At 42.7% G+C, this 14,804-nt stretch overlaps 1 protein-coding gene across 1 annotated transcript; it reads left to right on the top strand.

Annotated features, from left to right (window-relative positions):
* Window positions 1–1,414: 1,414 nt before the first annotated feature.
* Window positions 1,415–13,164, top strand: fbln5 (fibulin 5). The gene is made up of 11 exons (XM_027008254.2): window positions 1,415–1,883; window positions 2,151–2,205; window positions 2,480–2,528; window positions 2,627–2,914; window positions 7,128–7,250; window positions 8,787–8,903; window positions 9,433–9,549; window positions 9,975–10,097; window positions 10,432–10,558; window positions 10,795–10,990; window positions 12,237–13,164. The coding sequence occupies exons 1-11, from the start codon at window positions 1,840–1,842 to the stop codon at window positions 12,396–12,398; spliced, it is 1,401 nt and encodes a 466-aa protein (XP_026864055.1). The 5' UTR covers window positions 1,415–1,839; the 3' UTR covers window positions 12,399–13,164.
* Window positions 13,165–14,804: the final 1,640 nt, after the last annotated feature.

Genomic DNA, 14,804 nt, shown 5'->3' with positions numbered 1-14,804 from the left:
AACAAACTTGCCTGTTTAAATCTTGGCACATTCAGTTCCATTACAATGGTTTTGGCTCCTAGAGAGAATGTGTGTGATATAGAGACTATTTATACTATTACATATTTACATAGATCTTCCTCTTTGTACTGTAACAATTTCAAAGGCTGACTCTACTTGTTATAGCACAGCTCTGGAGATTCTGCAGTAGACCGTAATAATTTAAGATGGGGTCAAGTTCAAATGCAGGCTGTCTCCACATTGCCAAGCAAAATAACACTTCCCTCCTTAAAAGCGCCTGATGCAAACGCCCTGCATTCCTCTGCACCAGTTGTCTCTCCCGGTAAATTGTAAGTCCAAATGATCCTGAACTTCTAAGATTTTCTTGTCAGTCTCTAATTAAAGCTTGTCTTCAGCCTTACACCTTTTCACGTACCAAATTATCCACTAATAGGATATTTACAAAAGCCTAATCCCAATTTAAGACTTAAATCTTGACCAGCATGTGTAATCTCCACATGGTTATCACGCATGATCCTCACGTAAGCGCTCACCACTGTCTCCACCTGTCCGTTAACGCCTCACCGTTCTCGGCTCTTTCTTTGCAGGCCCACACAGATGCTGGTCTTAGGGAGTGACCTGCTTCGGTGGAGTGTGGGAGGGTCAGCAGGCTTCCACCACGGCCATGCCACCTGATGCTGTGCTTGATGCATCTGTCAGGGTCTGAGGGGTCGTAAAACCCTCTGCTTCGTCCCATCTATCTGCCAAAGGCAGTTCTGTGACGAATGTGCCAGTACTTGAGAGGAAACAAATGCATTTGTGGCCTGAGATGATTTCAGGCAACAGTGAGAGACCCCATACAAAAGAACCTTTCAGAAGAGAGTAAACCTCTAAAATCTTTTATGCTATTTAGGCCTAATCAAATCTCACAGCAGCAGCCAAAGATGGGAGTATTATTTTTCAATTGCACAATCTTTCAGTCAACATGAAGATGAGATTTTACTATGATGCAGACAAAACCTTGTTACAAAAGTCCAGATTTTCAACCTAAATATGATTCCGGATGTTTTGTTTTAGGGGTCTGAATGTGTACTGAAGGTGCAAAAGTAAGTGATAGTGTTAGTGTTGTCCGTTTTCCAACGGACTGGCTATGACAAAGTATAAACGGCTCCCAAAGTACCACATTTTATTGGCCGAGATATTTAAGCATTAAGCATATTTTAAGCTTAAGATGTGCTGGAAGAGCCGACTTCACATCTGCTTCTAGGTATCGACAGTAAGATGAGAGGCCCAACAGTAGCCTCCTCCGGATTCTAGAAGTCCGCTAAACTTTACGAATGATTGCTACGTCATCGCATAGCTTCACGGTCGCCCTTTTTTTCTGTCCGCGCTGGCTCGCGAAGCCCTAGGGCAGCTCGCACATTCGTTCCAAAGGGGGACGTCTGTGTTTGATGGAAGCCAGCTGTCGCCGAACTACACCGGGGCCCCGCTTTATTTGCATTGCTAAACAGTCCGTGGATTGGGCCGAGCAGGGGAAGTAAAAAAAGTTGAGATCTATATATATATATATATATATTTCGTTGCAAGACACTCCCCCTTACTATAGGTCGATCCTCGGGACGGTTTCATGCCTTTGGTCTACAGAACAGCCGGAGCGCGTAACTAAAACCAGGTGTCGACTTTCGTGTCAGCGCGCGGACTCGGAGGTGGCGAGGACGCGACTTTTTGCGTATTGGTCCTAGAAGCCGTTCCAGTAAGATAGGTAGAGAACGATAAATTATCCTTCTTTCTGCTGCGAGCAATTTGCAGTCGTCTTGCGTTCTTTCTGAGGGGGACCACAAGGATCCATAAAAAAAAAACATGTCATTTGAAGTACGTGGCTTGAGTTCCTCAGCCTGCGAGAGGTTAGTTCATCTTACTGTTTTTTGTTTTTTTTAAATTACTAGTTGGTTTGATTTCAGTCCCCAAAATGAAACTTTATTTCCGTCAGGTCATTTATAAACGTTCATTGAATTTTAAAAGGGTATGCTTTATTAGCTTAGGCAGTGTCCAGCCAAAAGATTTGATCTAAAAGTCATTTTATCTAAATGAATGAAGCTTTTTCGTATATGGCCCATGGTGCTATCTCCCTACTGTAAGATGGTCAAATAACCATCTTTGTCCTTTTGCAGAATATTGACAGCTTTACTATTTTTATTGTGCTGCAGTCAGTCCGTAAAAAGTCAGGTAAGTCTGGACTCGCGTACATTTCGCACATGTGGAATCCGTCTGTTTCACTTTAGTCTGGCACCGTTATGTGTGTGTCGCAACAAGCTTGTTTTCGACGTCCTCCGTGCTTTTCTTGAATATTTACATAACTGATTACGACAGACTGTAACCAGAAATAATTGAAAACTCCGCCATTTGCTATCTGTACCGTGCTTACATCCATGTACTTGACACAATAACGTTTAGTGCCTTATCTGGTCCATCTTGCTAACATACTTTTCAATTCCCACAGAGGTGCACGGAGGGATTTGCATATGACCGCAGGGCCAGACGGTGCATCGGTTAGTAGGTCAAATATTATAACGCAAGGTTCACTGAGATGATTGACATACACACTGAGACGAGGACATGACGCCTTGCTTCTTTCGTCCCAACGCAGATGTTGACGAGTGCCGGACGCTGCCGGATCCTTGTCGGGGCGACATGCAATGCGTAAACCAGAACGGAGGTTACCTGTGCCTCCCACGTACCCTTTACTCTCAGTCCTACGCACGACCTGAACAGCCGTCCTATCCCGAGGCGTCTTACCCAGACACCTCCGTTGGGTTTCCCGAACAGTTCCCTCCCCAGCCTCCCATAGGCCCCGGCCCGAGCTACCCGATAGTGAGCCGCCCCTCCGCGCCGTGCGTCCTCGGTTACACGCTTGGAGAAGACGGTGCGTGCGTGGGTGAGTAAGCTATTCTGTGGCTCGATTGGTTGCGAATCAAATTGCGACAGCAGTGGTTTTCCACGGCATACATGTACTGATTGGCTTCTAAGGACAAATTCTCTCAGTAACAGATAAGTGGGTAACGTGTTTAGTGATTATTAGATTTGTGCGTTCACTAATAAGGCTTCCCAAGTAATAAGATCCTCGCATTCGTCTGGGTTAGGATAAAGACGCTACCAATGCCGTTTGATCAGTAGCAGAGTTAATCACAACAACATCGCAGCTCTTCAACTGTTCTCATTCACACTGATGTGGTAAAGCGTAGGTTAATAGTCCTTTTCAGCGTTTGCTCTCTCGGCCTTCCCGGGAGAGAGCTAAACCCAAAACGATGTAATGGCGCAGAACCTTCCCGCTAGGAACCATGAGGTGCGAGTCTCTCCAGGTACACACTCAACTCCGTTTTTTTAGCGCGTTTTAGTGGGTCACGTGTGTCTCGGGAAATCAGACAAATCACAAACATAATAAAGTCAGGCCTATAATTTACTCATATCTGTGGTGGTCCTTGAGTCTGCAGCCGGACCGACTGTCGACTTAAAGACTTTAGCAGAGAGTCTAACCTCGCACTAGCTCATCTGTTTCCGTGGAGAACGCTGCAGATCCCCGATCTGTCTCTTACGTAAAGTGAAGATGCCTAAGAATTTGCTGAGGGTTTCATCTAATTATATATTTTCTAACAGTTTCAGATTTGCTTCTTGCGTTGAATGTTCAGGATAGTAAAAATGCATCATGTGGACTTGTATTAAGGAACGGGAGGAATAGTTCGTTGAAAAAGACCATCAGGCGAGTAAATCTGATCACATTCAGTTAACTACTGGGGTATTATACAGCTTCAGCATCATCAGTAAATCCCGCCTTTTTGTACCTATGTTAACTTCTGATTCGCTAGAAGAAAATGTCTGTCATTTTGAAACGCATTTCTCCCAGCGATGGAAGGACTGACTCCAGTACCTTCCTGTAATATGTCAAGCAGTTCGGTTGTCCGGCTGGGTCTGTGTAGCGAGTGGTGTGACTGATTTCGTAGCAATGGCCAATACTGATTTGATACACTGAGCTTCATTATAAAAACTATGAACTGTAAAACAATTTGCCTGGTTTTTAGACTTTGCGGGACAGAAGCCAGCCCTTTACCTAATGTGTTCTCCTGTTCCCTCCTAGTGTCTTTTCAGGTCACTTTCGTAGGTTTGCAGGTGCCCACAAAGTCCACATGCCATAAAAAAGTGGCACACATGTTCTCTCTCTTTCTCTCTATTTCACACACACACCCCCATGCGCACACATGCATACATACATATACACACACATACACACACATATTTCTAGAGAAAGCTTGTTTGGCAAAAGCTGCATCCCCCTGAAATGAAGTTGAAAATGGAGCCAGATGTTCAGCTCAGGCTGCTAGTTGGGTTTTGAGACAGATAATCACCTCTTTGGTGAGAAGTGGGAAAATTAGTGGGAAACAGGCTTTTTAGGGTCTTTAAGCCGTGAAAGTTCATTGCTGGCATGCCTGTTCTCCATGCCAGCAATGAGGTCATCAGATGTTGTAGGACACATCCCACTGTCACCGGGGCCATTCCATCATGAGGGAGATTGAGTGGGGCTTTCAGCTTTTGGGATTTCAGATCTGTGTGTGTGTGTGTTGGTTGAGTGGGATGAAAGAAGCAGCTATGGGTCAGAAACAACCCAGACCACAACCATGCCATCACTTATCTGTCAGCCATGGTCTTGTGTGTGTGTGTGTGTGTGTGTGTATTTGCACGTGTGCATATGTGTTTGCATAGAGCACAAAACAAGAAACGTTCCCATTGTTTCCAATGGTGGTCAGCTACAGATGACAAAAATCCCAGCTCTCTCAGAGCTTCTAAAACTGTCTCGACTCCCGCCTTCACATGCCCGTGGTCCAAAAACGGCGGTCTGGTCTAGAGTTCTAGAATTAGCCGAACATTCCAGTCTGCATTCGATTTGTCTCGTGGCGGCACCTGCTTGCTCTCTATGGCGAAGAACTGCATTCCCCTTCATTAACGGAAAATCCACTGGAGGTCCAGGGGCGTGCCCGGCTCACGGGCCAATGATGTCATTGCGGAGCTCACCATGCCTAAAGGCTCTCTTTGTGCAATTTTTTGAAATGTGGCAGGCTATCTTTCATCAGTGTGATGTTAGTTGCTAGCCATCAGGGCAGGAGAGCGTGCGACGGAGTGAGTCCAGGGAAATGAGAGGCTGGGTGCGGTTCACTTCACTGGCTGCTGGCGGGAAGCCCTTACCAACCCCCACTTTTAATCCATTTGAAGTAAGAGATTTCATTTAAGGTGGAACATGTTGACAAAAGGACTCCCCTTGGTCGGGTTTTGGTCGGGTTGGTTGGTGCCAAGGGTGACTGTTGGGACCTATAAGGTGTCTGTTATGAAACACATTTTACATTAAACCACACACACCGCACTGACCAGTATTCTACCGTGTTGGTTGGTGCCAAGGGTGACTGTTGGGACCTATAAGGTGTCTGTTATGAAACACATTTTACATTAAACCACACACACCGCACTGACCAGTATTCTACCATGTTGTGTACTCTGCCTCACTATAAGCACACAATCTTGTAACAGTGGTGTAATCTTTAAACATGCAAAGGTGTTGCTTGACAGAACTGGCCCACCAGAAAGAAGACCTACTGCAAAGACGGCGGTGTTGTGTAATGGATTCTGTTCACTCTCTTTTAATGATCTCTTTATTTTATCATGAGACAAGCAGTGAGTTCAAGGAGGGAGATATGGGCGTTTCCAGCATGCACGTACATTGTCACATAATTGCTTCTGAACCTGAACTGTGATTTGGAATACAACCAATAGTAACTATATACACTGTGATCACCTCCTTAGGATGTAGACTAGGAGTATCTGTGTGGGGAAAGTGGGCCCCTGGTGCTAGATCTTTTTCTCTCACTCTCTCACAGTCTTTCTCACTCTCGCTCTGTCTCACTCTGACTCACTCTCGCGCTCTCTCACTGTTTCACTCTCATTCTCGCTTGCTCTCTCTCTTACTCTGTCTCATTCTCTCTCTCGCGTGTGCCGTCTCGTGCTCTGTCTACATAAGCCATCCTTTTTCTCCCCAGTATGTGCCTCCAGTCGTCCTCTGTCTCACTTTACCTCCCACGTTTTGACTAAATAATGAGGGTGTTAAGTTCAAGCCTGTTCTTCCTTTAACCCGGTCTATATAAGGAGGCGAATTGAACCGTTCCAGAATGACACCCCCTTTTCCACCCACCTGCGTTTTCTCCCTGCTGCACATCTGGCCCCCCTGTGCCATGTCTGTTTGGTGTATGGGACCCACATGCTTGCTCCCGCTGTCCTCTGCTCTTCAATGGAGTATGCACTCCAAAGTGTTAGCAGGTGTTGCGATTGGAACGCGGCCTGACTGTGGGTCCCTGTGCCGCCCCCCCATGCGTGCAGGTCTGGCACCCAATCCAGTCTGCTATCAGCCACCAGGTCAGCCTGTATAAACAAGAATAATTATCTGCAGATAATACACACCCCTCCTTACGGCAAACACACACACACGCATGCAAACGCATACACAAACACACACACTCACGCACATACATGCACACGTTTTTGTTTTTTTTAAATGTGTGACTTCACTGTCTGAGCACCAAATGTGTAGTGGTCTTTTTTTGGGTTTGCTATGCCCACATATGGAAATATGCTGCTTAGGGGACGCAGAGATAAGAGAAAGAAAAAGACAGAAAGAGAGTGAGAGAAAGCTGAGCGTCTGGACCCAAGTTCCATTTTTGGAACTGCATTATGTAAGAGTGTGGTTGGTTTTGAAATGACTGGAGCTGATTACAAGGCTATGTATTTGAAGACTAGTGAGAGTTAATTGATGAAGCAATGGCACATGCTTGGCCCTGTGTTACTGCAGTTGTCCCGAGCGCATATACTCCAAGTCAATGGGTATTCTGTTGTTGCCTATGAAAAGAATCGCACCTTTTGAGAGCTAAACACTGGTAACGGTGCCTAATGAGAGTCAGATGACAAAGCCATAACAATGGCACGTGTGCCCTGTGTTATTGCAGCTGGTGAAAGTGTTTAGGTATCACTGCTCTGGGGGGGTCAGGGGGTAAAAGCTAAGGTTTAATCTCTGATAGTAACATCACCTCGTCTTCCTATTCTCTCCCCCCCAGACATCGATGAGTGTGAGACTGAGTCCCATCAGTGCAATCCCACGCAAGTGTGCATAAACACAGCAGGCGGCTACACCTGCTCCTGCACCGAGGGCTATTGGCTGGTGGGCGGGCAGTGTCAGGGTAAGTGCCTCTAACAGTTGTTGGTGCTTCTGGTAATGGACCTGTTGTTTGTAGGACTGCACAATATATAGTTTGTGAAATAATTATCACAATATTGGCAGAGTGCTGGTATCGCTGATCAAAACTTTTTTTAATGCTCCTGATAAGTGTGCAGTGGGCATACGGATACACATAATCCAACAAATGTACAAAATTTGGGTAAGATTAATGATGTCACATCAAGAGTTAGAAGGTTTATGACAATCACAGTATGTAATAGTAATGTACTCACATTTTGTCCATATTGTTTATCCAAATGTCTATACCACAAACCCAAACAGAATAAACTGATATGCTGTTTTGTGGATTAATTCCCACAATTCTGTAGTGACCCATATTTCCTTGCGTGTATGTTTGCATCATGCACATAACAAATTAAACAAACATCTTCTTGTAAACATTTTATACATAGAATATACAAGATTTCATAACAAACTAAACAAAATTTGATTATTTCTAAGTACCTGAGATTTCATGACAAAAAACCTTTTTTCTAGATTCTAGATTTAATATACAATATTAGTGATTTTTGTAGATACAAGTTACCATAATTCACAAACTTGTTTGGATATGACAGCTGTGTTTGCGTAGCCCTTATTTGACATCCCACGTCCATTCAGAAAATGGGGGACTGCTCCTTATTAGAACATGTAGTGCCAGCTGTTTAGTTAAACATCAAACCACTTGTGTAACAAATTTCCAAACAGCACAGTCCTATGCCTGTCATTCAGTTTATTGCACACAGGAGTGAGTGAAAAGCTTATGTGCTTAGAGTCTGGCAGTATTTTACGAATATATATGTGAATATACTATTTTAAAATATATGAATATACTATTTACAAATTCTAGAGGGAGAAAAAAAGATATATACAGATTTGCTAAAGTACAAAAGGGTAGAAGGGTACATACATTAACATACACACGTCTTGACAGCATCACATATTCATCATATATAATGTGTACCTTTACTTTAATGCGTGCTTTCGCTTCCTATACTGACCTGGCTGTTTTAGTCTTTGCTTCCTGTTAGAATTCTCTACAACGTGACTCCTTTTTCTGTAAATAGTTCTCTCTTTCTCTGTCTCATGTCATGCTGCCCTATGCTGTTTACCTTTAGATAGGTGCAAGGCTTTGGCAAATGATCTGGACTTACTGTCTCATTCTAGACAACACATATCATATCATGTCTGAACATCATGTCTGAACATAGCACCTGCTATGTCATTTGCATGTGCATATTTCTGCTTACTCATCTGCTTTGCTTTGCCATCTATATATTCCAATGTATCCCTGAATAGAGTGTGCGTGCTTCTCAGCGTTTCTGACTCTGTCACTCATTCTGAGAAATGTACCCCAGGGCCCTGAAGGAAGATCAAGCAGACACAGGCGAGGCAGATGGTGGGACCAGAGGGACAGGGTTAAGGAAAATAGGAATGGTTTCCTTACACTTCTTTTCATCATTATTTTTTGTAATATTCCAAATCCTCTGTCATTCAGATATCGACGAGTGTCGCTATGGTTATTGCCAGCAGCTGTGTGCCAACCTGCCAGGCTCCTATTCGTGTTCGTGTAACCCTGGATTCAATCTGAACACTGACAGCAGGACGTGCCAAGGTGTATACACACACGCACGCACGCACAAGAAAAAGCATAAGTGTAAAGGAATATTCCACGTGCTATATTGGTGAATTGGGAGTGAATTCATAGTGATTCAGTGATTAATGTTTTTCTAAATATTTTTTTGTAAACTGCATCTGTTCCTTGAAGACTAACAAATCATTACAAATATGGAAGTAATGTGTTCTGCATTCATGTTCTATGTGCATGTTGCATGCTTATGTAATACTTTGTTCAAGTAATTATAATCACCATACCTACCTCTCATAATTCTAGTCTAGCACTTTAGTAACCATAGCAATTTCTACAGTGCTAATCTAATATGCCTATACTAGTAAAAATATCTTACTCTATTTATCCTAATCGAACATATATTAACAATACTAATCTAACACAGATTAGGAATGTTACTATAACACATCTGACACATTACTCCTGAAGACCTTACCATTACTCCAGATTTGCTGCATACATTATTAGATTAGTATTGAAATTGAATTTTACATCTCTCCCTCCCTCTCTGCAGACATAGACGAGTGTGAGACTAACCCCTGCACCCACGGATGTCTGAACACGTATGGCACCTTCATGTGCAACTGTGACGAGGGCTTCGAGCTCGCCGCTGATGGAACTACCTGCATCGGTGAACAGAGGAGGAAGCGGTGAAAAGAAGCGAGAGGAGGGGAGGAGGAGAGGAGAGATAGACGGACGAGCACAGGGGCTGAGAGGCAGGAGAAGGGAGAGAGAGACGCACAGACTGTTTGGCTGAGGGCGGGGGGGGGGGGAGTTGGAGAGTGAAGGAGAGGAATGAGCGAGAGTGGATGAAAGAAGTAGGAAGGAGGGGTGAAACGAAGAGGAGGACAGGAAAGAACAGCTCTGATAGGAATGAGAAATGCAGATGTTTGTAAATCAAATTCGGGAGCCTGAATCTGTAAGAAGTTACGCTTGTGTGTTAAGTCTGTTAGAACCTTAAGGCTGTGTGTGTGTGTGTGTGTGTGTGTGTGTGTACAAGTGTGCGCACATGTTTATGTGCAAGTATGTTTCTCAAACCCCCTTCTCTCTCTTTAGATCTGGATGAATGTAGTTTCTCGGACTTCCTGTGTCAGCACACGTGTGTAAACACGCCAGGCTCGTTCTCGTGCGTGTGCCCTCCTGGTTACTATGTCTTTGAGGACGGCAGGAGCTGTGAAGGTAATATACATATTTCTAACACCCTGGGACAAGGGCGTGGATTAGCTTTCAGTTTGATCTCACTGGGTCACTTAAGGACGACTGTTTTGACCTTACAAGTATATAAGCTGTATGACCTTTACTGTGAAACGTTAGTGATTGTTTTGAAGAATAGTGGATAATTACTATGAATGTTTATGAACATATGGGAATTTTTATGTGTGTTTTGCTGCATGTATTTTAATAAATGGCTATACTTTGGTGGTGGTGTTTTACTTGTAGTTGTTGATGGTGATTCTGATGACCTGAATACTGATCTGACCCTTAACTAACTGTTGTGTGTTTGATTTTGAAGACCTCAATGAATGTGAGTCTGGTAACAACACGTGTACAACAGCACAAGTGTGTTTCAATTTCCAGGGAGGGTACACATGCCTGGACCCCCTCATATGTCAACCCCCTTACATAGAGCTCAGTGACAAGTGAGTTGGAGATGAAAACACATTTGTTTAGAAATGTATATATAGGGCATGGGTATCCAATAAAATAATATTGTAAGTTGTCATTGTCTCATTTAGATACTTATTCTTTTGAGGGAATTTAGCAGACGTACTACAATACAATATCTTAATGCCCCCCTTCTCCCGCTGTCTTTCTCTCTCTCTCTCTCCTGCTCTCTCTTCCTCTCTCTCTCCTGCTCTCTCTTCCTCTCTTTCAGTCAGTGCATGTGCTCAGCAGAGAACCCTGCCTGTCGAGACAGGCCTTTCACTATTCTCTACCGCCACATGGATCTGTCCTCTGGCCGCAGTGTCCCTGCTGATATCTTTCAAATGCAGGCCACCACACGCTACCCAGGGGCGTTCTACATCTTCCAGATCAAATCTGGCAATGAGGGACGAGAGTTTTACATGCGGGTGAGTTTCGGGATCTTGCAGTAGGGCACAACTGCATTCCACTCCACCTAAGAGGAAGGTTCTAGAATAGGTTCCAGAATGTGGTAGAAAGGGCTTAGCATAAAGCCTTTAATGCCGGGTTCAGACTACATGATTTTTTTTCTTTTTTGATGATCATTATAGCAGATTTTGCAATCATACTGGCATAAATTCCTGTCTTGGTTGGGAGACTGGAAACACAACATGTTTGATGCCGACCAATCATTGTGCCAGACCCTGCGCAGGTTTGTAGGTCATTGGGGAGGAGGGTCAAGGAATTGTCAATCGTGGCTACAGAAGGTGCTTTTGTGTTAGTAAAAAGAAAAAGAAAAAAACAGTTGTGGACCTATTCATCTGTGTCATTAAGAGGAAAGTATGGGATAATGAATGAGTTAAAATGTCATGAATGTTACATAAATGTAGCTAGCTACCTGGTTCACCATATGTAAACAGAAGGTCTCATGGAGAAAACAATTATTAGGTTCTGGGAACTGTATACTCTGATAGATGAATATCAGAATGAATTCATGAATGATATGTTTTAATATCAGGTCGTTTCACAATCACTATAACTGAAATCAAAAGCAACACAGCATAACCTCTCCATGTTTACGTGTGTGTGCCATCCTAGAGGCCAGCGTCAAGGAACAAGCCGAAGGAGTACTCAGACTAAAAGAGAAAGTACAAAACAATTCTGACATGCTAGACTTATCTTCCAGGTGTTGTGGGGTTTTACCACCTTTCTTCGATTATGTCCAACTGCAAGATCTAGTGATCGTTCCTGACACTAGAAGTTTGTTGACTATGTCAAAACAGAATTTGTGTAGTCTGACCTCAGCATAACAGCTGATATATGCCACCTATTTTGCATTCTTTTAAAAAATTTTATATACATTATATCTACTGCAAAGGGCATTTTATTATTACCTAGTACAGCTGTTGCATACGTAACACCTATTTAGACGTGTGTGCGCGCTCATATGTGAGATTGTGATGTGTGGCCACTAGAGGGAGACATATGCATGTTAACAGCTCTTTGATTCACTCTGAAGTCTCACCTTTTTAACTAATTCAAATCTACTTTGTGTCTGGTCTGGTCAGTGTACAATAAGGTGCATGTCGTCTGGGATGACATTGTATTTAAATAGCTTGTTTGCTTCAAGATAACGTAGTTATAATATACATAATTGATGTCTGCTTTAAGCTTATCTCTTTCTTTTCTCAACAGCAAACCAGCAATGTCAGTGCCACATTGGTTCTGGCTCGGCCAATCAGAGGACCAAAGACGATAATTTTGGACCTGGAAATGGTCACAGTCAACAATGTCATCAACTTTCGCGGCAGTTCCATCATTCGCCTCACAATATTCGTCTCTGAGCACCCCTTCTAAAACGCTCCCGACAACCTTTGACCTTCCACTTGTCCGTGCCTCTTACCTCCATCATGGACTTCCTGTTACTGCATTACCCATCAGGCAGCTGTGTTTGTTCCTGTCTGTTCTACAGTTCTGGACTGTATTTTACACCCTCGTCCGTCAGCAGGACTGCAGTGTTGCACCAAATTGTGCCTTTTACCAAACTGTGCCTCTTTCATAACTGAGGTTAACAAAAGGTTGCCTATCCTAACCTCTATATCCACTTCATCCACCCACTTACATCCACTCAGAAGGATATTTATGGTTTTTTTTCTCTGTTAATGTGAGTTCATGTTTGCATTTGTGTTTGTCTTTTAGGAAGTCATTTCCCCATTCTTAAAGAGACTTTTCTTTTTACTACACCATTAGTTGCCAAACCCTTTGCTCCAGTAAACTAACTGTGAAAGCAAACTTATCTAAAGTTACTAATTGTGCCAGCATCTAAATTTTGAATCATAACTCACCCTCTACAAGACTGGGGCTTCTTTTCCCTTGTGGGTGTGGCCAGACCATTCACCATTCTCTTCAATACGGATGAAGGCTGCTTCTAGCATCATCTCCAATCAGCTTCTGTTCCATCCTTATTCCATCCTGATACATCTTTGTGGTTTTCTTTTGGTCCAAAAGCCATCTATCCCATTGATCATATGTTGTGTATCTTTTTTTTTTTTTTATGTTGATGTAACAAGAGAGCCTGGTCAGTCAAATAAAGATGAACTTGATGGCCTGTAATTTAATCAAACTGGAAACACCATATTTTGTCTGCTCAAAAAGTATAGTAACTAAATCGGTGTGGCCAAGGTCACATAAGTTATTTTAAGTTGAAGCTATATAATAGGACAGTTTCAAGCTAAGCAATATTTTCATATACCTTAGGTACTTAATATAAATAAATACAATTAAAATTAATAAAAAATTTAAATAAATAAAATAAGTGGTAAGGGATCCACATGGGGCTATGTGCTCTTCGAAGTACAGAAGACAAAATGTCTTAAAGACATTTAAGACTGCTCAATTCGCATGTCTTAACTCCTCACATACTGTTTAGTGTTCTTAATGTGTCGGCCATTCTGTAATGTTTCTGGACTCTCAGTGGACAGTTCAGATTCCCTATATTCACTATACTGTTACTCATAGTGCTCGGTAAATAGATCCAAATGTACACTAGGATACCACAAGGGTACTACAGTGCATAGCGACTTTGTATGGCAGGTGTTGCTGCTGTATTTGGTAGCATTGCCGGTAACGTAGCGGGAGGCCAACCAGTGAAGCTCATTCTCAAGAAATAAGCATTACAATATTTAACTGTTACTGATCAAATGGAAACTGAGTTAGCTGTGGGTATTATTGTCACGATACAACACTTTTAAAACGGCAAAACCATCTATACTGACTTACTTCAATGTGTTGCAGTAATCTGCGTATTGTTTCAATATAATACAATTTCCGCGACAAAAGGACACAACGATATATTTCCTACACAAGCTAATGCTCTTCAAACTCTACCCTCTGTCTTCCGTACGGGTGCTATGGTGTCCCACAGAACTCTGTTGTGATGAGTGAATTAGCAGGCCTAAATGAGGACACCATTTCAGACGCAACTGAAGTGTACGTTTGTACTGAGCGAAAATACCATTAACCACACAGCTTGGCTATTTGAATTAAGTCGCGTGCCAATAACGGATCAATGGTAGCTCCAGAAACCTCCAGATCTAGCAGCATCAGAGTGGCGAAAGTGATGGCGGGAAGAGTTTCTTGTATTATTTAAGCAACTTTTAAACAGCATTTGTGGTTACTGTTTAACAGTAGAACGTCAAATCGCTAAAAGTGCGTTAATAATAGTTTGCAAATGTATTTCAAATATGAATATTGAATTCAAGACAGGCAGCGTTAGCTAGCTAGCTAATAGGCCTAGCTTCTGAGTAAGGAGCTTATTTTACTCGTTGGTCTAATTAGGCTGTTTGGCTAAGTTAGCTAACCTAGCTAGATAGAGAAATACGTTGCACAGAGATGAATAACTGAAGATTGTATTTGAGGTGTAAAGGTCACTAAAAGCATCACTCCCATTGCTTGTATCTGCTAGTGCCGTAGAGTCAGTCGGTTAGCTAGGTTAGCCATCGTTAAATCGTCTTCGTGGATGTCACACGTCAGTAGCTTTAGGCTGCGTGATTAAATAGATACAATCTGCTTATATCAGTTAAGATGCTAATGTAGTTTGCGTTCAATTTCAGAATGCAGAGGCCATGAAGAACACGGGCCTGTTCAGAAGTGTGCGAATGAGCTTTGGAATCGCACAATTTCAATAACAAAGAATAGCCTAATTTCAGTAGTGAGCAGGGAGATTTTAAGAACACAGAATTTATTTGAAATCTTATATTTTCT

This window comes from Electrophorus electricus, chromosome 11 (genome assembly GCF_013358815.1).
Source record: "Electrophorus electricus isolate fEleEle1 chromosome 11, fEleEle1.pri, whole genome shotgun sequence".
In the NCBI taxonomy this organism is placed as follows: Eukaryota; Metazoa; Chordata; class Actinopteri; order Gymnotiformes; family Gymnotidae; genus Electrophorus; species Electrophorus electricus.
The sequence above is the reverse complement of the archived record's forward strand: the minus strand, read 5'-3'. Positions and strand labels throughout refer to the sequence as shown.

Bases quoted from the DNA above. Each gene is read 5' to 3' on its own strand.
- fbln5 (XM_027008254.2), top strand. From the start codon at position 1,840: ATGTCATTTGAAGTACGTGGCTTGAGTTCCTCAGCCTGCGAGAG. The intron at 2,206-2,479 runs GTAAGTCTGGAC...CAATTCCCACAG, and splicing joins GTCAGTCCGTAAAAAGTCAG to AGGTGCACGGAGGGATTTGC. The intron at 7,251-8,786 runs GTAAGTGCCTCT...TCTGTCATTCAG, and splicing joins GGTGGGCGGGCAGTGTCAGG to ATATCGACGAGTGTCGCTAT.